The sequence below is a fragment of the Brienomyrus brachyistius genome, chromosome 3 (genome assembly GCF_023856365.1).
Source record: "Brienomyrus brachyistius isolate T26 chromosome 3, BBRACH_0.4, whole genome shotgun sequence".
Taxonomy (NCBI): Eukaryota; Metazoa; Chordata; class Actinopteri; order Osteoglossiformes; family Mormyridae; genus Brienomyrus; species Brienomyrus brachyistius.
In genome coordinates, this window is record NC_064535.1 from 21,000,853 (window position 1) to 21,023,704 (window position 22,852).

The 22,852-nt window shown below is 46.4% G+C and overlaps 1 protein-coding gene across 5 annotated transcripts in view; it reads right to left on the minus strand.

Annotated features, from left to right (window-relative positions):
* Positions 1–192: 192 nt before the first annotated feature.
* The window catches only part of LOC125738242 (FYVE, RhoGEF and PH domain-containing protein 4-like), a 39,651-nt gene continuing 16,991 nt past the window's right edge, over positions 193–22,852 (minus strand). For 4 of the 5 annotated variants that reach the window (XM_049007021.1, XM_049007024.1, XM_049007026.1 and 1 more), the window contains exons 3-22: positions 19,635–19,766; positions 18,858–19,032; positions 17,064–17,406; positions 16,126–16,215; positions 15,220–15,365; positions 14,985–15,141; positions 14,318–14,456; positions 13,121–13,179; positions 12,628–12,774; positions 12,366–12,538; positions 12,248–12,278; positions 12,043–12,123; positions 11,814–11,939; positions 11,566–11,715; positions 11,252–11,392; positions 8,661–11,141; positions 2,445–2,711; positions 1,669–1,805; positions 1,289–1,505; positions 193–883 (exon numbers count right to left, since the gene is read on the minus strand). In XM_049007021.1, coding sequence (XP_048862978.1) covers positions 10,881–11,141; positions 11,252–11,392; positions 11,566–11,715; positions 11,814–11,939; positions 12,043–12,123; positions 12,248–12,278; positions 12,366–12,538; positions 12,628–12,774; positions 13,121–13,179; positions 14,318–14,456; positions 14,985–15,141; positions 15,220–15,365; positions 16,126–16,215; positions 17,064–17,406; positions 18,858–19,032; positions 19,635–19,766 — 2,351 coding nt within the window. In that variant the 3' untranslated portion in view covers positions 193–883; positions 1,289–1,505; positions 1,669–1,805; positions 2,445–2,711; positions 8,661–10,880. Of the gene's footprint in view, positions 884–1,288; positions 1,506–1,668; positions 1,806–2,444; positions 2,712–8,660; positions 11,142–11,251; positions 11,393–11,565; positions 11,716–11,813; positions 11,940–12,042; positions 12,124–12,247; positions 12,279–12,365; positions 12,539–12,627; positions 12,775–13,120; positions 13,180–14,317; positions 14,457–14,984; positions 15,142–15,219; positions 15,366–16,125; positions 16,216–17,063; positions 17,407–18,857; positions 19,033–19,634; positions 19,767–21,427; positions 21,824–22,852 lie in introns of those variants that run through there. The other variant, XM_049007025.1, reaches the window with a different exon arrangement.

Sequence of the window (22,852 nt, forward strand, 5' to 3'; positions counted from 1 at the left end):
GAGTCACAAATTGGGCCAATGAGGCAATACTCCTGGCATACAGGCATTTAGACTATAAATTTGAAAACCAGCAAAAAGTATGAAGTGTTGGCACTTGGAAAATTACAAACAAAACTAGTGTTACATCCCACATTTAGTATCATACTGTAAACACTACAATTTCCTAAGTCACTTGAGTCATTGCAGTTTAAGTGGAGTGAAAAATCATTATAGTAGTTATTTATTTTCAAGTTGCTTAGGTACAGATACACTGGAATGTTTCTTTTTGCCTCCCCCATCTTGCTCTCCATAGCTGGGGGGGGGGGGGGGTCACAGCACAGGGTCAGCCAACATGTGGCACCCCTGGAACTTGGGGTGAAGGGCCCACAGCCACGCGTCCTCTGCTGGGGCACAGAGATTTGGCCCACTGAGCCACTCACTGCGCCCAATTGGGCTTAGTTGGCAGCCTGCTCATCCCGTTAAGCCACGCAGAGAAATAAAAAGGGAGAAGAGTGTGAACCATATTTTCAGTTTCCCATAGCAGGAAACATCTGAAGCAAAGATGACGTTTTGCAATATAGTTGTTGTGAAATCCTTCTCATGTTTCAGATTTTTGTAATGAGGCTAAACAAGCGCCCGTTGATTACATATTCATTCACGGATAGGCCATTAAAAATGAAACCACATTATCTAAACAAGCGGTAGCTGTAATTTGCAGGTAGTGAATTGGAAGCCTGCAAACTTTCAAGCAGAGTAGCGATTTCAAGAGCCGCTGAAAACGAGACTTAATGAAGGTGGGGTCCATAAGAAATGGCAAACTGACAAAGTAAGAAGAAAACTGATGATCATCAAAACCCCCTTTATGCGCGTGGAAAAATCTGCCCGGATACTTCAGAACTTGCCTCTGTTGAGAGAGAGAGAGAGAGAGAGAGTGTGAAACTACATGTAGGTCATGTGACCAGTTCGCCGCAGACACAGCTTCTACATCTGCATGCTACAACCTAGATCAGGGAACATTCGCCCTCAAAGACCGGAATTGGGGAACCTTGCTATACAATCTCTACCAATTTTGATGTGATTTGTCTAAAAAATGTTCCAATTCCACAAATTCACCAATACAAAAGTTTGAAAAAGATCTGTCATACTTTTCAGTCATTGAGCTAACAAGATAAGTATCCATTGTGACAAAACTGCCCCCAAACCAATTAATTACAATGGGGCTGGAACTGGTATGTGTTAGTTCACAAGAACTGACTAGAGTAACAAATTATGCAATACTGCATCCTCAAGGTCCAACAGGAGGCCTTACCTCCTCTACGCACGTGGAGTCACGGGAAGTTGTGGACATACTGCAGCGCTGTGTGGAAGAGGTGTTGGAGAAACCTGGGGGAGCGCTCGCACACACGCTTGACGAAGGTGAACGTTAAGGCAAGTATGAGGCGCTCTTTGGGGAGTTGCTCCAGGCTTGGGGTTAGACCTCCACATAGCATCCTTTCAACCTCATTGGAAAGGCAGATCTTCCAATCCTACACAGGACATGGGAAGGAGCCAGGTCACATGGTACCAGTCGGGAACAGGATGGAAACTGGTAATTTCTGGGAGACTCTGCTCTTATGCTTACCAGATCATCTGGCTTCGTGCAAGCTACTCCCCCACACTGACCTCCCTCGCTCACTCACACATACAAACCTGCTGAGGTCGGTTCTGCAAATTCCTGAATAGGTTCCAGAAGGTATCTTGGGAGATAACTGTCCTCTCCAGCTGATCAGCGATCAGGACAAGTTCAGCTGCCACATGTCTCACAGCCTCCTCATCTATGATCTCACCTGGACATGCAGAGAGTTTGGCAGTTATTTCTGTAGCAACCAATTGGCAGAGATTTCACAGGCAAGACTAAATTTCATGTCACAAAACAGGGAAGACAGATACCTAAATCTGTACTTCCTGTTACTTCCCACCGAAACAAACAATGCTGACTGAGAAGACCAGAACCTCCCTATTTAAACTACAGCAGGGTGGGCCTGAAGTAAGCTGTCCCAACTGCTTACTTGTTCCAAGCTCTAAATTGATACAATCCTGCCCTGCCCTGCCTTGGTCTCATATACAGTATGTTCCCCATCTATCTGAATCTTGTAGCAATACATCCTGAAACGTTTAAGTTCTAAAAAAAAGTTGTAAAAACTTAGTGTTTATTACACATATGTGGAACATCTAGTCGTAACAAATCAGTTGTGAAACTAAAAATATTAAATGACTAAAAGCTAAATAAACCTCATCTAGAATAATGAACATTACTTCTTTGGGTAACAGAATTCTCATATTAAGGATTTCGGTGACGACAATGAAACGTCAGCAGCAAGACCACGCCATGATCAACATCATCACTCTGGGCCGGAATATCAAATCTATCTCGCTTTTGCCAGTTCATCCTGACCTCGAGAGCACCGGGAGCCCCCATCACCCACCTCGCTGCAGAGGATGTGCCTGAGGTTGCAGCCCATTCAGGTACTGCCTGGGATTGCAGCAGAAATGTCCATCAGATTGCAGATCATCATCCTCCACAGGGACCCCCCAGGAGGGCGTCAGGCTGGACTTCAGGGTGGTCAACTCCATCTGGAGCTCCTGGTTATCAGAGCTGCCCTCTTTAAGGAAGTAGAAGAGGAGCAGGGTGGTGCGGGGGTCCGCGTCTTGGTCCATGGCTCAGTGCGATCGGCCCACGGCACCCGGCTAGGCTGCCATCCATACAGCCCAAGAGAGAAACATCTTCAACTGTCACACACTTATAACGCGAATTAACTTCCATTAGTTGCAGGAAATTGCGGCACGTCGCATGCCGAAATTAACTAGTTAAACTTTTAAAATCGACTTTTACCGTGGACGAGCACCAGCCACCAATTAGCCTAGCCATTAGCTTCGGATCCGTACGAAATCGCAAATCTGGACTATTTAAAACTTCGGCAGCTAAGTTTATATCAGTAACAAACTCTCATGACGATTCTACTTCGAAGAAAAGAAATTTTTTAAAAAAAAGTTTGAACAGCTAACTACTGAGGAGAAAAACGTCTGATCAGTATGTACCTTAAAACAGCGAAATTACCTTTAACAACTGCGGTGCTATGGTGAAAAAAGGAACTCGGGAGTGACTTCAACTCTTTATTATGACATCAAACGCGACAAATAAATACAAATATATACAACTTACCGTCTAACGGGAGAACGACAGATCTTCGAAAGACCCACAAGACTCCAGATACTTCAGTAACGTCTTTGCATTAATTAGCGGACTTAGAAGGCCCCCCCCAAAAGATTATCTGACGGAAGAGGCGCGAAACATATATTAATATTTTCTATGAAATTCTGCACAGAAGTTTATTCACCGCCTTCAGCAGAAACGGATGGTGGAAAAAAAGGCCGGTGGGCGGGCCGAAGCGCAGCACGTGGTTATAGGACATTTCTTCCTCTCTTGCGCTGGATGATGCTACCTTAAGATCCTGCAAAATGCCTGCTTACGCTCCTTATCTCTCTCTCTCTCTCTCTTTCTCTCTCTCTCTCTCTCTATCTGTGTGTGTGTGTGTGTGTGTGTGTGTGTGTGTGTGTGTGTGTTAAAATGTTAATTCAATAACATCAGATTTCCAACAATTCACTTTTCCTTGAATGATGCTTTGAAAACTCACCCATAATAATAAATATGAATTTAATCTAAAGGTTTTTTAGAGATAAATGTCTTTATAATGAAAAAGCACAATGCATTAACAGGATTATTCTGGACCAAGCATTTGAAAGGGCCTGACTAAACAGAGGTGGATTTTAACAGCCCAAACAGATCAATGTGTGGAGTTGGCTTTCCACAGCACCAGGCACAACAGGGATGGGAACATGGGAAAAAGTCCGAGCTAAGTCTCGAGTCAAAGATTGCAGTCCGAGTCAAGTCTTAAGTTTGCCCTCAAGTCCAAGTCGAGTCCAAGTCTTTCCATCAGTTTTGCAGAGTGCAGTCACAAGTAATCAAATTTGTGAGTTGAGTCATGATTCAGTGACTCGAGTACCCACCTCTGAAGAACAAACTATCCAAACATTTACACATGACATAATTATGAGTGATCTTTTTTTTTTTTTTTTTTTAGTTTGCATCCGTGTTAAACCATAGTACAGTGGCTCTGAGGGCAGCACTGCTGCCTGTCCCTACTCCCTGACTGGGATGGAAGACGGGTGGCTGGAAGTTTAAACAGAGTTTAAATTTTAGAAAATAGACTGATGAGTATCTGGTCTTATACCTTATGACATAGGGCCTGTGTGTTGTGCAATGCACATTAAAGGACATGGAGCATCACGAGTGCTTTCACCTACGACAGCAATGACCTATACACTTTGAACAATATTAACAGCCTGAAAACCCCTGACTTTTGAATCCACTTCTCCTTTCGTATTGTCCGCACTGATACATAAACTTGAGGCTTACAATAACAAACGCTTCCAATAAATCACACGATTGGACAGTGCAAATTCAATTAAATATTTACATGTTCTCTGTAACAGTTTAATTGAAATTAGTTTAGAAGTCCATGAAGTTACGTTTAGAGTCCACATTTTCCCTAATAAACAAGTTATTTTGCACTATATTTATATGTCATATCCAGAGGAAGATATATGAGTTGTACTCATGCTCAGAAAGCACGCTTGTCTAGAGCGTATTTGTTCTTCTTCACATGCATACCTCTTATCCGTTTTCCTGTCCTGCACATGTAGATATTTAACGGAAATTGCCGACTGCAGGAAGCGTCCCTCCCGCAAACTCCAAACTTAATCTTGGCGATGCTATTACTTATACTCATCGTTTAGTAAAGAATAAACTCGGAGGCTTCGAATTGTAACTTTTAAAAGCATCGATAATTAGTGACGTCCCGATTTACTTTTTGACACCCCGATCCGAACCATTCAATATTAATATCTGCCGATCATTTAATGCATATTTAAATATACGTACACTAACACCCAGCAAACAAGGGACATCCAGATGACGGCCTCAGGTCGTCCGCAACACGTCCCTTTTTTGGGAACGTCCTGACGTCCTTAGGACGACAGTGTTACTATGAACATTAAAGATATCCTTCAAAAGCATGTTGTTGTGACAGCTTCCAGGAATAGCATTTTAAATAAATAATTGTATCTGAAGTACTTCTTTTTATTAATGTTCCATCGAGATGTCCAGAACTCGTCCTTTGAGGACGTCCTAAGGATGACCCAAGGAAATCCGTGTTACTATGAAAAATATAGTAACAAAAAAAGGTCGCACGGTTTTATGAATTGGTTTAACTTGATTGATTCTTTTTTGTGGTCTAGCTCTCTAACAATTATAGAACTAGAAGTGAAGCCCGTTCATCTGTGCCACTATAAAAAATAAAGAAATCTTTCAGAAACAATTTATTATGGCAGCCTGCAGGAACCGCATTTAAATATATAAAAACTCCCCTGATATGCATGGCTGCCGAGTGACGAGATATTTAACTTGCAGTCAGATTCAAACTTAGGCCAGCGGCGTTTTTGTACTTGATGCCATGGAGACGCTTTTTGCGGCTCCAGCTCCCTCGCTCACCCTCACGCGCAGTTTAAAGCACTGTCACTGGTAAGACGCTACACTTTTCTTCGTGCATAAAACATTAATAAAATCATCTAAGTATCATATTAACGGGTATAAAGTGATAAAATACCATGGGTTGAAACACATTTAGGCTTAATCCTATATTATATATATATATATATATATATATAAAATTATAATTTTTTTTAGTATCATTGTTATTAAACCGATTAAATCAACATTTTAAATTCCTGTTAGAACGAGCTAACGGTATCTCCATGTAATTTATAGGAAGAGCTGAAGAGTTATATCTATCGCCAGGGACGGATTATGGGTTGTGTGGGCCCCTGAGCAAAACGTTCGCGAGGCCCCCCCCCCCCACCACCACCACCACCACAATTCAAGGGCCCTTGGCAGCCATAAGCCCTCCCTATAGGGTCAGGGGCCCTTGTAGGCAGAGGATCAAAGAATGTAGGCCCTCTAAAATAGACAAACGAAAATACATTGTTGATAAGCGTTGCAAATTGTTTTGGGCTAGGGGCCCCACGGGCCCCCTGCACCCCAAGGGCCCCTGGGCAGCGGCCCCGCTGGCCCGGTCCGTAATCCGTCCCTGTCTATCGCCTGTGCTAAAATTAAGGTATGTTCACTAAAATTGTCAGTTTATCACACAGTATTAAAGTACGTGTTAATTGTTTATATTATTCATATGTATAGGAAAATATTGCTGTATTTTCTTACATAAGCCTACACATACTGTCATTGTCGGGCGGAAGCGTCAAATGTCCAAAACTTTCAAAAAATGGGGGGCTTTCTTTTTAAGTAACAAAACACACACTTATCAAATGTCCACCATAACCCATGTATATAACAATTTTGGTTAAATTGTGGTTTAAAACACCCCCCCCCTTCCCACCATCGGCGAATTGTACCAACAGCAGTCCCATGTGGTTCGTATTCCACCTCGATCGGAAAGTTTTGCTGCTGGTACATCGAAGTAAAAGTCAAAGTAAACTGTATTATCTCAGCTATAAACATGTATACAGTGAGACAAGTCAACGTGGGTCCATTTCATACAGTTTACAGTAATGAAGGTACTTACAATGGAAGGGAACGTAAATTACTATTAATATTACTGTCATATTCTAATTTGTCTTTTAATTTTACTGCTTTCAGTACTTTTATTGTCATTAATTTTGTTGTTTTGTTCTTTGTGAAGCAACCTCGAGTGTTAAAAATAAAATATGTAAAACTTGTATACTTTATTTAAACATGTAAAACCCTTTTTATAATAAGAGGCAATTTAGTGTTTAATATATTTAAAAGTTTGTGTTCTACTTCAGGAGCCCACCAGAGGCACAATCCGAAGGCCACGGCCTCTGTAATTGAAGATGCTACTGCTGACTTGTTAGAGGACATCATTAGAGCTGCAGATGCCTGTAGAGTGGAGCTCCACCGGTAATACGTCACCTCCACAGGAAACACGTGTTATAGCGAATAGACCCTAACCTTAACCTTAACCCTTAAGGGTACAGCACACGTGACAAGCAAATCATATTGACATAATACGGCGATTCTCACAAATGTGCTAGAAAATTAGCACATAATAAATCATGATGTACGCTGTGTGAACAGTAAATAAGCGTCTCTTTGGTTTTACGTCACTTTCGCTCTCGAAACCCGGCAACGTCTTTACTGAGCCGATCCTCCTGCAGTGGATCACCGAAGCGACCTGGAACCGCGCTGAAACTAGTCTCTCTTTGCCATATGAATCGGGTCCAGATCGGTGCCTGTGTGACAGTATATAAGTGCTATAAGTAGGAGGGAGAGGCAGCTGAACGTCAGCACGCCAAATTCACAGACAGTTCAGTTCATCCAAAGTCACCCAGCTCTCCGTCTCACACTATAGGCCTATCTGGGAGTAAGCGGACACCTAGAGCTAGAACTAGAGTCCCTATAAGCTAAAGTAAACAGGTGTGTTTTTAGTATAGACTTGCTAAAACTATAGACTTTTAGCATAGACTTTTTAGCATAGAATACTGAGAGGGAGCCTGAATCCCACACATTTGCTGGAAGACTATTCCACAGCTGCATAGCTCTGTAAGAGAACGCTCTGCAGTCTGTTGTAGTTCTTTCTACTCTAGGTGCTAATAGATATCCTGCTGCTTGAGATAGAAGCAAGCAAGGAGGGTTGTAGGAGACCAGTAGATCTCTAAGGTATTCTGGTGCAAAGACCATTCAGTGCTTTATAAATTAATAGCGGTATCTAACATAGTCCATAATCCAGTGACATAATTCTGTCATAATGTTTATTGGTTGCATAACAAAAATCAATTGACCAGCAATGGTTAACATATCTGCACATATTTTCCATATTTTTCTTTTTATTGTGTCATTTATTTATTTTTTGCTGACTCATTCAGTTTTGATCTTGCCATGAATCACACTTATCGTCATCGACTCTCAAAGGTACACTGAAAACAAATGCTTCGCGTTTTTATGTTATTGCAAAGCACCCAATGACTAAGCGCATTACTTGAATGTTTTATTTTGAAACTTTGGGTTATTAATAAATATGATAAATATTTTTTGTAAAGAAATGAATGAAATGATGATTTTTGTTATAAAAACCCATGTTAAGAACCGAGGGTACAAATGTAGCGGATCCCTGATTGCGGATGACAGCGGGTTTTATTCCTGGAAACAAAGCAAACAAAGCCAAGCCAGAAGACGTAGATCGCGGTCCCAGAGGTCGGGAGCCGGGTGAGTCAATCCTACGAGTACAGGCGGGACAAGGAGAGGGAGGACGGGCGAGGCAGGCAGGGCAAGGCAGGGCAGGCAGGACAGAGGCAGCCATTAGGTTAAGTGGGGAGAGACAAAAGACAACTAAATTTGCAATATTTTTTACTGAATTACGTAACCGTCCCAAGACTTTCTGTGAGCACTGTAACAAACGAAGACGTGATGTATTTTATTCAGCAAATGGGAAGCATGAGTTTCTGTAAGCAAACTTTACAGCCCGCGGGGTAACCAGCTGGAATCAGACATGGGCACATTGGAACTACGGAACTTAGTTGAAGGTTATCCAAGTAAACAGTACGTACATTACCTGCTGATGCCATCAATGCTGTCCAAAGCTCTCTGTTCTGCTTCTCTGTATTCAAATTGCCCACCAAGCACTTTCTGGAACTATCTGAAGTCTACGATCAAGCATTTTGAAATTCCATTGACGCGACTCTTTCTACATGAAACTGGGTACCTACCCAGCCATTAGTTGACATAATGTGCCATCTTGTGGAGGGACACTGACTTAGCAAGCCAATTTTACTTCGGAGAGTGTACGTCGGCTTTGAAGCTGGAGGTGGCAGCAGCAAAGACACGTTCAGATACCTACCTAGTGCTGGTTTTGCTTACAAAAAGACTTCAATATCCGGGTGACATTTGATCTTGTTTTTATTAATATTTTTTTCACTCTTTTTTTTTCTTTACAAGATACATTGTAAAATAAAAAGTGCGTACATTTTTTCAGACGTTTTGGGAAAAAATGAGTGTGCATACAAATTTGGCTTTACATTCAGATCTTATGGAAAGGATTGTTGTGCTGTTTAACAAAGGGCCATCCATTGTCCGGTACATGGAGTTTTGCACACGTGCTCTCTCTCTCTCTCTCTCTCTCTCTCTCTCTCTCTCTCTCTCTCTCTCTCTCTCACTCACTCACTCACTCACTCACATACACACACAGAAAATTTGACACACAACATTATCCTCTAGGATCCCTGGACATTAAAACATTTATAACCAACTTAAGCCCAGACCACAAAAAAATCTTTTAATTAAAAAAAGGGGCTTTTACAACAAAAATGTTTCAATGGACAATGACAAACAATGGAAAACGGACAATAATGAAAAAAATTGAACGTAACGTAATACTCAGGTGCTATGGATATACAGCAGAACAGCAGGGATGAAATAAAACGTTATGTACATCTATGTTTTTCCATTCATGCCTGTATGCTATAAATTATGTTAAATAATACAATAATTACAGTATTTAGAAACATTTACATCTCAATTCCTCACATAGCTGTCATCAGATGGCCTGTGTCCCGTTCGGCTGCAGCTTCCGTCCTATTATCAGAATTATTATACGTCGCAACCATGTCTGGAAACCTGTGCGTAAAATGACCCGCATTTCCACATATTTCAAACAGATTTTCTTACAGGGTAGCTGGCTAGGCAGAGATGTATCAGATAACCTATTCTCTTGCATGTATGTTGGTTATACAATAACATATATATGTAGTTTCAGTTTGGTGGGGAGGGGGGGACCCAACCAACTACACAAATAAAAATAATTATAGGCAGCAAACACTGGATCCAGCGATTGAGATGATGATCCAGTCACTTGTCGCTGTGCCTTCCCAGCTTGTGTGTCTTTTTACTAAGAAGCACTAACTCATTGAAAATCACATCCGATTCACAAGTTATAAAAGGTGCCGTCATAACTTACCCATAATTCCTCACAGCTTCATGGCAAACCAGTTGGTTGTTCGTAAGCTTCATCCCCAGGTACTCTGTTATTATTTTTATCTTAATAAAAAAATCTTTAAAAATGCACATAACATTTAGATGCTGGCTTTGCAGGACATGATTAGAGGCATCCTTATACTTTTTCTGAAAAAACCCTCCCCCATCACACGTCGCTGTGGAACATGCTCCTGTCGATAAAGGGGACTGTAAGGCAGAGGAGCGTACCACAGACGGGGTGACGGGGGGGAAGAATCCTATCCAGTGTCTCATCACAAGAGACTTCGGATTGCACGTGATGTTTTCTGCGTTTCCTGGGAAGGACTCTCCAAATCCTGTGGGAGGGGGTCACGTGCCGATAAAACGGGCAGTGAACACGTACATACACATACATACACACATACACACACATGCCTGTTCTGTTCAGGAACCTGTGAGCTGCATATCCCAGCTTCCAGCTGCAGCACCAAAGCCATGATTGGATGCAAATGTCTCAGTCAGACAGGCACTGTAGTGGAGAAGCACCAGTCTTAGGTGGGGCAAGAGTGCTCAGACACCACCACCCCACGGCCCCCACCCCATTGTGCCAAAGGGGAGGATATTTCCTGTGGTCCATGTGTCAAATTAATGAGTTTGTTTCCAGGGCAACGGCATGACAACACTGCTGAACGCAGACAGGGGAGGTGGGAGGAAGGGATGTGGGTTTCGGGGGGGGGGGGCATCCCTCCTCGCATTTAGAAGGAGGGTGTGGATAAGATGGGATCCAGCTGCCATCTGGCTGTCCTTGGAGGGGTCATGGCTCTCAGACTCCATCTCCGCCCCCCTCATGGATGCCATCGGTCGCACTTCCGTTACTGGGTGGGGGTGAGTGTTCTGGCTCCTCCCCTGTCACGGCCACGCGGATCACTCTTAGCCAGCGCTGCTTCAGCTCGTCTGTATCGGCGACGAAGCTGTGGATGGACTTGGACTGGGTAAGTCGGAAACTGGTGGGGGGGTCCGGTGGACGGGGCGAGTCCTCCACTGTGTAGCCGAGCAGAGGGACGGTAGACTGTGCTTTCACGTCCTGCATGAGGAGGGAGGGGGCAGACTCAGGATTAGCTCAATAAAATAAAGACTAAAGCACATCAGCATGTGTAATATGTCAGTGACACCGCAGAACATGCGTGTGCTTACCTGCGGTGCCCCGTACAGGTAGAGCACCAGCGCCTCCTTCTGGGGAATGACACACCACATCTTCTGCCCGGGCTTGGACTTCTCACTGTACTGCAGGAAGCCGCACATGATGCTGCTCCCTGAGAACTGGGCTGCCTCGATCTGGTGAGTGTAGGAGATCACTCCATTAGAAGGGCTACCTGTGGATGCCCTGCCTACAGAGATCACATGCCCCAATCTGGCTCGTCTGATTGGTAGCCCTAGAATTTACACCATTTACACCATCATTAGGGCGTTTCAGTGCATTTGATCTCTTGCAGGATGGCCTTCCTGACCTCCAGGATGCCCTTCTTCTTGGCCTCTGTCTGCACCCCACCATCTAGGTGCCCCAACAGGATGTGGTAGCAGTCCTTGCACACTTTGTTGACCTTGCTCCCATCGTACTCCAGAGGGGCCTTATAGTCTGAGCACTTCCAGCAGACGACCTGGGAAGGAAATGAACCGGAGTCCCAATGAGACCCTCTCACGGTCGCGTCAGCCAATCAGATGCAGACCATACCCCCTCCCCGGGCGTTTCACTCACAAAGCCGCAGGCCCTGCAGTGGTGGCGCCGGCGTGTCAGCGCATTGAACACCTCCCTGCACTTCATGCACATGGTCACCTCATTGTCACGGATCCAGCGGGGGGCACGCTTGCCCAATTCCGCCGCCTGGCACACAAACGCCCAGGTAAGTGCAAAGCAGGCATGCAAAAAATGTATAAAATAAATATATAAAACGTTAACACCGGTGTGACAATGGATCCCGACTCACCGACACCTCATCAGTGTCTTTGGAGGCAGACTTGAACGTTTCGTTCTTTTGGTGGAAGATCTCAATGGTCTCTCTGAAAGCCTGAAAGAAAAATCCACACAGGAAAAGTGAGCTGCTACTTCCTGATAAATCGTCTGAAATCTGAGCTATTAAACTAGACTGGCATGAAGTAACATGAACTGAAGGCATAACATTAAATGTTTACCTGTAACCAGTCCTGTTTGTCCTGCTCAGAGCTAAACGCAAATGAGAAGATACATTAATGTATCTTTGCTGAATAATCGGCAAGCAACTTCCTACAAGACAAGTAGCCAACAACTTACCTGGCTTGGAGTTCTAAGGTCCTCTCCTTGCCAGACACCTGGAAGGTGTGGGGATAGTCCTTGTTAAACGTCTCCTTCACATCCATGCCGTCGATGCCGATTCGCGTGCGGACGGTATACTTCTGTCCCATCAGGCTGAATTTCGGCACACAGTAGATCAGCATGTTGTTGAACTGGAACGCAAAGACCATGGTGCTTAGAAACCTCTGCAGCAAAATTATACATATTTTCACTTTAAGATATAATACTCAGCGGCTCTTACCAAGAAAAGATACCTCTCCATAGCCGAGGTATTCCTGGCAGCCAGCTTGAGGATGTGGCCTTCCTTAATAAACTCGTTGGTGGCGTTGACGATGTCTTCCTCCTCTCCCAGCATCACATAAATCTCTAGAAGCTTCTTCAGGTTCTCCTATCAGACGACCATAAATGACACGAGTGATTTATTACACTACATCAGTGTTCCCCAGTCCGGTCCTCGGGGACCCGCAGAGAGTCCACATTTTTGCTCCCTTCTAGAACCCAACACACCTATGAAAATAATGTTTCTGGTACAAATGTACTCGCCTGACGTGTAGTACCTGTAGTATAATGAAGTTCCCTTTGCTTCCACAACTATGCGATTGCATGGCTGGTCAGGCATTAACCCTTATTTAATACGGTCCTATCAGAATATTATTTAACAAAAACAAACATGGCGACAGGAAACTCCCCAGGGAGCATCCCACGAGGCCCAGGCGCATGCTGGAGGTACTCACGGATTTGCGGATGGCCGTGTTGGAGTGCGTGGCTGCCGTGGCGATGATCTCTAAAGACTCTAAAGGACAAGAGAAAGCCCGGTGAGATCATCCATTGCTTGTATGATGGGGGTGTTCAGTACGGGGCTCCATTTGAGCCAAAAATATGTCAGTAATGTGTATCTTCCATGTCGAGTGCCCATGTAACAAACAATAGCTATGTCTATTCAACTCTGAACCAAGCTTTAGCTGTGACAAAACTATTTTGTCGACGAGACTGCATATGTCGATTGTTCACCTGACAAAACATTTGTCTGTAAATTCAACTTTGAGCTGTACTCCTGCAGTCTTTGCAGAACATGCATAACGATGCAGTCAAACGACAAGAAGGACGACACATCATGATAACACGTTGACATATTTGGTCGACATGCAATACGACAGTCACACTACGGGAATGCCAAGATGACAGAAGTACAGATGAAGCTGAATTGTCACAGACAAATGTTTTGTCACAGCTGAAGCAGTTCAAAGTTGAATAGGCAGACAATGTTTTGTTACACGTTCAATCCACATGCGCTATTGACATATTTTTGGTACATTTGTGCCATAGGTCATGGCCATGAGGTACATTTATACTCAATGCTTACAATGTGTGCGCTCACACGGCATGTCTGGCACATGTATCCCGCAGTCACTCTACACGTCTTTTTTGTAGCTCCTGACTAATGGATGTTACGTGTACGTTATGCAATACGATGAAAAATCTTGGGGGCAACGTTGTCAACTTTCATTATCTGATGTGTTCAAAGATGGCAGAAAGCTTTGAGGTGCAATGTATGGGGCTCGTGAGGAACTACCATCTTTACCATGTTACACCGCCCCATCAGGCTTTGAATTGTTGGCGTAAAATTTCCTGCATATTACATATAAATATGCGATTGCTTCTTTGCTGACTATGACGATTTTTTGCACTGCCCCCTGGTGGACACAAATTTTAATCCTCCAGATTGACATTAACTATGCGTCAAGTATAATCTTACCCTAAGGTGGAGCGGGCATACGTGAGCCAGGCACTGCTACACAGTGTTTATGTAGCGATTATGAGATATTATAAAGGTCTGATAGGAGGCTTCACAGAGCATGATGCCACTGATGGTGTTGAGGCGAGAGGTGACGTGCGGGTGAGGTGCGCCCCCTTCTGGCCGGCTGGCTCACTTTCTGCGTCGCAGCGGTCGGATGCGTCCGGTGGGAGCTTCTTCAGGTAGTCCTTGAGCAGAAGCTCATACCTGGGGACCCTCTGCACAGGCTCCAGCATGTGGTGCTGCAGGGTAAGGTTGCCACACACCTCCTGGCTCTGAAAACAGCACAGGGTCACTGCAGGGTCACGCCGGGCTGGTAGCCCCATTAGTGCACGGCTACACTGTGGCTCCCACAAGTCAGGGCCGGATCGGACCACACCGAACTATGCCCCAGAGGACTAATTAATGACGAGACCCCAGTCTGACATGCGGGGGCCACCCAACCCTTGGTGGGGCCCAAAGCAAAATATTAATTAGCCTTATTGTCATATGTAATGTTTCTTCCTGTTTTGACAGGCGGATCAGGTGCCCCCTAGTGGCCGCTGAACCCTAAGCAGCTACAAAATTTGCTTATGATATGGACCGGTCCTATTGCCATGCCAAATAAACTTACAATATATCTCTATTAACTGCTAAAGTTTACATATAAATGATATCAATTAAAAATCTGCGTCTAAAACACACTACGATGAAACGTTATTAATTTGGCCAGCGTCACAGATGAGATGAATGCAGGCAGGTATCATATCTGACAGGGGTGTGTAGCTCCCCCTGCAGGCAGGACAGAGGCTTGACATCAGTACCTGGATCTCCTGGATGATGGCCTTGAATGGGGATGACTTCTCCGTCCACATCTTGAGAAGGTCCATGGCTTTGTCGAAGTTCTTTACATACTCCGTGTACATCTTCAGGAATGGGGTCAGCTTCTGCAGGATGTCCCCGATCCGAGGTGTCGTGGACCTGGAGGAGGGACATGAATGTTTGCCAGGGCCCGTGGTCAAAGGAACTTCTAGAATGTGATCGGGCACTTCATCTCACCACTCGCTCATGCGCTTCTCCAGGGCTGGAAGCAAGAACTGGCTGTGGAACAGATGGATGGAGGAGATGTTGGAGAAGATGTGCTTAACCACGTCCACTGGGAATGAGCCCTTTCCTGCCTCCTCCATTAATTTGCAGCAGAACTCCTGCACAAGCGGAAAAAGGCACATCATTAGGCCAGCAGAAGCTCCACTTAAGTGTTTGTGCAAACACACACACACACACACACACACACACACACACACACACAAACACACACACACATGCACGTACACAAACACACACAGGCTTATCATTCATTTCAATGTCATTAATGATTTTCTCAGCAAAGATAACATTGTTTTATAAATGAAAACAGCATAGTCCAAACACACAAATGCACAAAAATGCATACAAATGCACATAGACACACAAAGACACACGCAAATGCATGCAGAAGCACACAGACAGATTCAGATTCACAAACACATACACAGATGCACACAGACACATGCAGATGGATGCAGATTCAGGACACGTGCAGATGCACACAGACACATGCAGATGCACGCAGACACATGCAGATGGATGCAGATCCACACAGACACATGCAGATCCACACAGACACATGCAGATGCACACAGACACATGCAGATCCACACAGACACATGCAGATGGATGCAGATGCACACAGACACATGCAGATCCACACAGACACATGCAGATCCACACAGACACATGCAGATGCACACAGACACATGCAGATCCACACAGACACATGCAAATGGATGCAGACACATGCAGATGGATGCAGACACATGCAGATGGATGCAGACACATGCAGATGCACACAGACACATGCAGATGGACGCAGACACACAAGTGATACAGATCCAGGCAGTAACTGGTCACTGCAGTCTGACTGACCCGGTCCAGCAGGTTAAGCCGTGTGACATATGCCTTCTCCGTCTGCAGCAGCTCATTGGCTATGTTGTACAGCTTCTGCTCATTGGTCTCCTTGGTGGGGGGGGGGAGGACATCACATGGCAGTGTCAGTCTCGTTAATCTACAGCTGTACCTGTCCATGCTCATCCTACCAACACCCTGAACCTTCTTCACAGGGGTGCCACAAAAGAAGGGGAAGGGGGGGTTGGAGGCCCAATATGATTTGCTTTCAAGGGCCCCAAAATCTCTAGTGATACTCCTGCTCTGCCTTTGGGGCTTGATATTAGTTGCGGTGTTTTCCCACCCCCCCTTCCTGGCCTGTTGACAAAGGCTACGGTCCCCGTAACTCGGTCAGAGGGCATGTTCAGAGCAGAGAAGCCTCTGCATTTCTTGGAAAACCACAGGCCAACAGCATGCTGTTGTGTAGCATGGCAATTTCACTGCAGCCATACACACGCATTTCCTCTTTCACTCTCTCATTTCCAGAAGCCCGAGTCCCATCCATACGAGGAAGCTGGTTCCCCGCCTAAACCAGGGCCCAGGACACTGGGCAAGCTTTAGCTAACCCTCTCATGCAACGGGGTCGGGGGAGGGTCGGGGGAGGAGCGAACACGTGCGGCTGCCAATCAACACACACCTAGCAGACCTTCCCGATCACACAGCTGTGGCTGGCACAGGATGTCTGCTTGCCTAAACGCGGTGTGAAACCCTGAATGGGGACATCGGGTGTAAATGAAGGAGAAGTTAAGTGAAAGATTGCGGAACCAGGCAAAAATGCCAATGGGAACGAGGTGAACGGCTCACTGCATGTGAGGTCCACAGCAAAAGTGCCAGTGGGTATCTCCTACAATTGTCTGTGCCAAAACTGATGTCAATCATCCTCAGGTCAGAGGTCGAGTCACCTAAGCCCCGCCCCTTACCTGTGGCGACTCCTTCCTGGGTTCCTTCTGATTGGCTCCCCCGTGATGCTCCTCTCCCTCTGTCCTCTCCATCACGCCGTGCCCTGACAGTACATCCCCGTTGAGCATCCTGTCAGTGCCGGTGTCTGTCTCCTCCGTCCCGTCGACGGGCGACGTCTTTCCGGCAGCCCTGTCCATCTGGATCAGTGTCCCGTTGACCGGCTGCCTCTCTCCATCTCGCCCGAGGCTCTGGGCAACCGGAGCACCCTGCCGGGACTCCAGTGCTCTCTGCGAGGTCCTGTGGGCCGCGTTGCTTCGGGGAGCCCTGCTCTTCAGCGGGGAGGCATCCTTCAGCTCGGTGTGGCTGCGGGGCAGACAGAAAGACCCGATGGTGATGCGGCGGTACTGAAGGGGCCCCGAGATCGCTTACATCATAGAGGAATGCAGCGACGCACTGGCTCAGGCTGATTTCCTGTGCTCTGTGAGCGGGTCTGTGTTTGAGGAGGAAGTGTGTGTGTGTCTGTGCGTGTGCGTGCGTGTGTCTATGTCTGTGTGTGTCTGTGTGCGTTGTTGTAATATTTCACTGAGGGATCAAATTTCCCCACAGTGCAATAAAAAAGGAACTTTTTACCTTGGGGCAATGTGTTTTCAACCCCCACAAAGACAACCTCAGTTTTATACAAATAGCATTAGGGTTATGCTCATAGAAATGAATGGAGAGTCCCCACAAAGATATGAATACGCATGTGTCTGTACTTAATGAATATGGAAAGGAGGGTGGCAGCTGATGGAGCAGATAAACACTAGAGGGTGTCTGTGACACAGGAACAAGAAAAAAACTACCTACACGGCCCCCCGCTGTGGGGGCTGAACGGAATCTTTTTTTTTTTTCCCCGGAAGGCGAAGTACGCTGCCCTTTAAGACACTAATTCTGCACAAACAGGAAAGGCAAGTTACACACGCGCTACGATCTCATGACACAGTGCCCCATCCGCAGTGCGCCTCTGCTCACTACTCGCACGTCACACGAAGGACATCAGACAGGTCACACTCAGACTCGTCTCGGTGCTACGGTTCTCATGCGTTTGAGGAGTTTGAGGAAATCTGTTTAAAAAGTTAATAAAAGCTTGTTTGCAGGATGTAGATCTACAGGAAGTGGGAGGGGGACAGTTACCAAAAATTCATTCAGACATATTTGTTGCATACATCAGGAGAGCCATGACCCTCACCTAGAGGAAACAACCAGAGTGCTACATGTTTCGTACATTCAGAAGCAGAACCTCATGTAAAATCCACCTGTCCAGCGTTTTACAGGACAGAATTTGTCCTGTAAATGTCCAGAAATATGAGACAAGAGACAGAAGTCTCTAGGCTCCTAAGAATTCCCTTTGATTTTTACCATGGTTCCAGATGAATCTATATGCAGCATGACTTCAGTGGTTCGTTATTCTGGGATTTACAAACGCTGACAAACTTATGGTGGCTCTTGTCTTACCATCCACGGTGACTGACGCTCTCTGCACATCAGCTCCGATCCTCTCCTGTCCCACAATGCCGAGCGGAATTACAGCCCGTCAATGTGTTGGATGTGAAGAGACCTGTGATTATCACCACCACGAATAATCAAGCTCTTCATTTCTAATGACCGGTTTCCGATTGCTGCGCTGAAAGAGCAGATGATCCCATGCTAACCGAGAGCGGCGGTATTTGTGGCTTTAAAAGGACGTGATTGTTTCGCTTTACTCCCGAACCGGGGCTCAGGTCTCTCAGTGGCGGCTCTGCCTCCCAGGCCTGATAGCTGGCCGAGACCCGTACCTGTTCTCTTCGAATTGGCTGATGAGGTTCGACACCTTTGAGGACTTCTCCCGGACCCTGCCTGCAGCCGTCCGTTCCACCCCATCCTCCATCCTGGGTCTGAAGAAGTTCACCTGGGCCAGGGGTGAGCGTGACTCTGTCGCGGGGCTCTGGAGGTGTGGCGGCTTAGGAGGCACTGTGGTGGTGGGGGGGCATTCAGGCAGATGATCCAAGCCATCTGTAGTGACAACTACACCACACTGACCAAATGCCAACACACACTTCAACAACATTACAGTATCATAGACCCACAGGGTCAGGTTCCTGCTCTACTTGTCTATTTTCCACTAACTCAGGGATCTGGTATGGGGGCTTTAATTACCCCCCCGCCAAAACTGATCATGGTATCTTCACTGTGATGTTGTTAAGCATCTCGACTTGCAAGCGAAACACCCCAGATGGGCACTAGAACAACAATGAAACCCTGCAGTGGTTTAAGACTGTAGACTGTTACAATTCCTTCAATCAGAAGTGATTGGGTGGGAAGAAAGAGGTGAGGGCGATCATCACACAGTACATGACCCAATTCTGCTTTGTGGGTTCCTCTTAGTCAAAATCAGGTGGGCATCTCAGAGCAAAACCACGAAGTGAGGCATCTGAACCTTCATTTCACAAACAGCTACTGTAAACTGTACTCAGATTGCGGCATGTAACTGTATGGGCTGACCAGCAGGTGGCAGCAGAGGCTAAGTGCTACTGAGGTCCCAGAGTGACGTCACTGGGCATACAGTCACATACCTGGTGGCTTGTGAGGCAGACACGGCCGAAATACTGAGCTTTTCCCATTTACACTGCGGTGACTCTTATTGGTCCCAGGCGTCTGGAGAGCCGTCCCGCCCGGGGAGGCGTTGCCATAACTGCTGCCGTGAGCTGCAACAAACCAAGCCGGTCATGGATACGGAGATTTCACCGCATACAAGTGAAGTGAGTAAACACACAGCCACACGCCTCTGGTCTGGCTCACAGCTTTATATCAATGGCATCATCTGCGAGCCTCGCCAAGGCTAATGTCAAATTAGACTTCAGGGGCAGCTGGCGTTGATCGCCGCTTTGTTTTATTCTGTGTTTCTCAACCCTGTCTTTGAGGAACCCCAGACAGTCCACATTTTACTCCCTACCGGCTCCCAGCCAATCAAGAACACCAAGTACCTGGAAACAGATGTGCTGACAGCTGGGAGGGAACAAAAATGTGGACTGTCAATGGCTACAGGGGACAGGATTGAGAAACACTGCTATAATTTATATAGTTTAGCACCAAAATCCATCAGCATTACTGTACTGGCGCCAAAGAAACAGGCCACAACGCAGAAACCTGCTTGCAGCGGTATATGACAAAATCCTCTAGGTAGTTTACAGTGCCCACCCCCTCCCCCCCCCCCCCCCCCCCCAAAGCGAAAAAAAGACCCTTAGATCTCCAGCTAACTTGTGGGCGGCATCCCAGGCAGTTTGGAAATTCTGAGATCCTCCGACCGGCACGAAAGCGCACCTGAGGAAGCCAGCTCGGATTCGGAAAAGCGGTAACCATGGCAACAGCCTTTCATCTCCCTAAGCGCCAAGCAAGCGGTGGTGTGATAGCGGAGCGGGAGTCTGGTTAGAGGCGTGTCATTAGCGTGTCTTGTGTCATTAACATTAATCTCGGATTTTCAGTACTGGAATTCCATTTTTACTGGAGACTTGGAGATCACAATTACCTAACGGAGCTGTAAATTAAAGCCGTAATCTAGAAATCACACACAAAAAATAAAATAAATAAAAAATGCAGCCAACATAAATATCTTATTTCTTAACATGTCCCAGCACGTCAACCTCAAAGCATTTCGGGTGCTCCCGGCATGGACGAAATACATGGATAGCATATCATGCTAATAATGAACGCATACAAAAAACAAACAGAATTAGTAACAAGACTACGGAAGTGGGTCTCCTTCAACGTCCTCCAAGCCTCATATATTACTACAGATATCCCTCCAACCCTGCCCTCTGCCCACTTTCATGTTTGCACGAAGGATCTCCATAGACGACACCACTACTTTCCTACTGTAGTGAAGTTCTGCTTCATTAAACTGGTCAAGAATTAAAAGGCTGGCCTTGGATATCCCTGTGATGGCCTTAGCCAACATCAAAACGTAGATCCTGATGCAACGAACACTCACACCTGTCGCTATTCCATTTATGCTTTGCAGGGTTTGCATCGTATCAGGACAAACAGTGGTGGAGTGTGTGTAGGTGTGTTTGACAGTGTTCAGTGCTGTTGCGCCAGTGCTCACATGAGTACCTTAGCCAAACCACGAGCAGGTGGACCTACTTGACGACTGACACGTAAAGTATTAAAGTTTCCCTGACTGACACAGGCCGAAGCAGGCTATTAAGACACAGAAGACAGCAACAGAGATGCTGTCTGTCAGGTAACAGTCAAACGATCCACTTTGACCCGGATCTAAATCAGCTGAGCTCACATCAGCCCCGTCCGGGGCAGTAAAAAGACAAGTGTGGGCAAAGGAGCGAGAAAGAAAACCTGAACACAGCCAAACCTCGGAGTGACGCTACTCAACGAACGCTTCCAGAAACACCCAGAAACCAGGATCGTAGCTTCACCACGAAGCAGGAGAGCAGGATTGCTGAGGCCCCAGGGGGAGATCCCCGGTGGCCCGTAGCCGTGGAAGCGTGGCCTTTGGTGACTATCGAGCGTCCCGTACGTTCCCAGAGCCCTCGGTGAGAGTTCCGCGCAAGCCCCGTTTTGGGAAATACTCCCTCTGAATGTTTACGTGTGTGCGTCCACACACACCCCAGGTGTGTGCGTGTGTGCATAAACATCACATGCACGGGAACGCAGAGCAATAACACGAGGAAGGAGGGAGGCCGTGGTGAAAGGGAGGCTACTTAGCACACCACAAACATGAATGCAGATGCTGTTTGTGCACCTAGACCTGCCTGATAGACACAAACACAGCCCAGAAAAACAGAAAGTCAAGCTCACAGTGAAGACCTACTCTCCAACGCCTCCTAGTAGCATTTTTGGTTCACTCCTGCTACACCGCACAGTTCACTCCGAGTTATCCAAAGCAGCAGCCCAAATTAGATGGGAATATGAACCGATTCCTAAGGGAATGACGTTGAATTCTATCCAGGGACCTGTTACAAAATAGAAGCATGACACGGGACGTTATGTAAGCGTACAGCAGACAGGAAGACACAGCAAAACACGAAAGGACCAGCCCACAAGAACAAAAGACACAGTAGTGAAGTGTTTACTGGATTCCAGACACCGGTCACCCTAACTGCATTTGTGCCATTTCCATAAAACTGGGCTGCTCAGATAATCGCTCGGAAGCTTCCCCATCAGCCCCGAGCTGCAGAGGCGCAGAATGAGAAGGAGGAAGCTCGATGCTAGCAGCATTAGTCCCCTGCGCTGAGAGCCCAACCTGCCACCCAGCTCGAGCCTCACGCCACAGAACGCTCTGATCCCCCAGAGAGAAACGAGACGAAAAAGTAGAGAAAAGGGCGAAGTTGCATGACCTTGACAAGCGTGCCTTTGTCAAGAGTGAAAACGTGATACAGAAAACCGGAGGGAGAGAGCATTAAGCTTCAAGGCGAAACGGCCGACTGCGTGGTGTGAGGAGATTCACCTTGCATCACGAGTCTTTTCCTGCAGACTCCGAGTCCCTCACTCAACAGAGACGCCGCCGCGGGGCCGGCATGGCGGGAAGATACACGCAGAGACACGTCTCTCTGGGACATGAATGGGGGGGAGGGGGGTGAACGAGTGACAAAGGATGAGCTCTCGTCATAAAGGCACCCACCGAGGTGCTTTCGGAAACCTCACTCTGCACAGCTGCCCGTCTGTGACGAAATCACCCACAAAAAAAAACATTCTGTATATTAACAGCTGTCAGGAGGCCCCTCCCCCGTCCTCTTTGACCGGGCTGCAGAAATGCACGCGTTTGGCAGTTCATGTG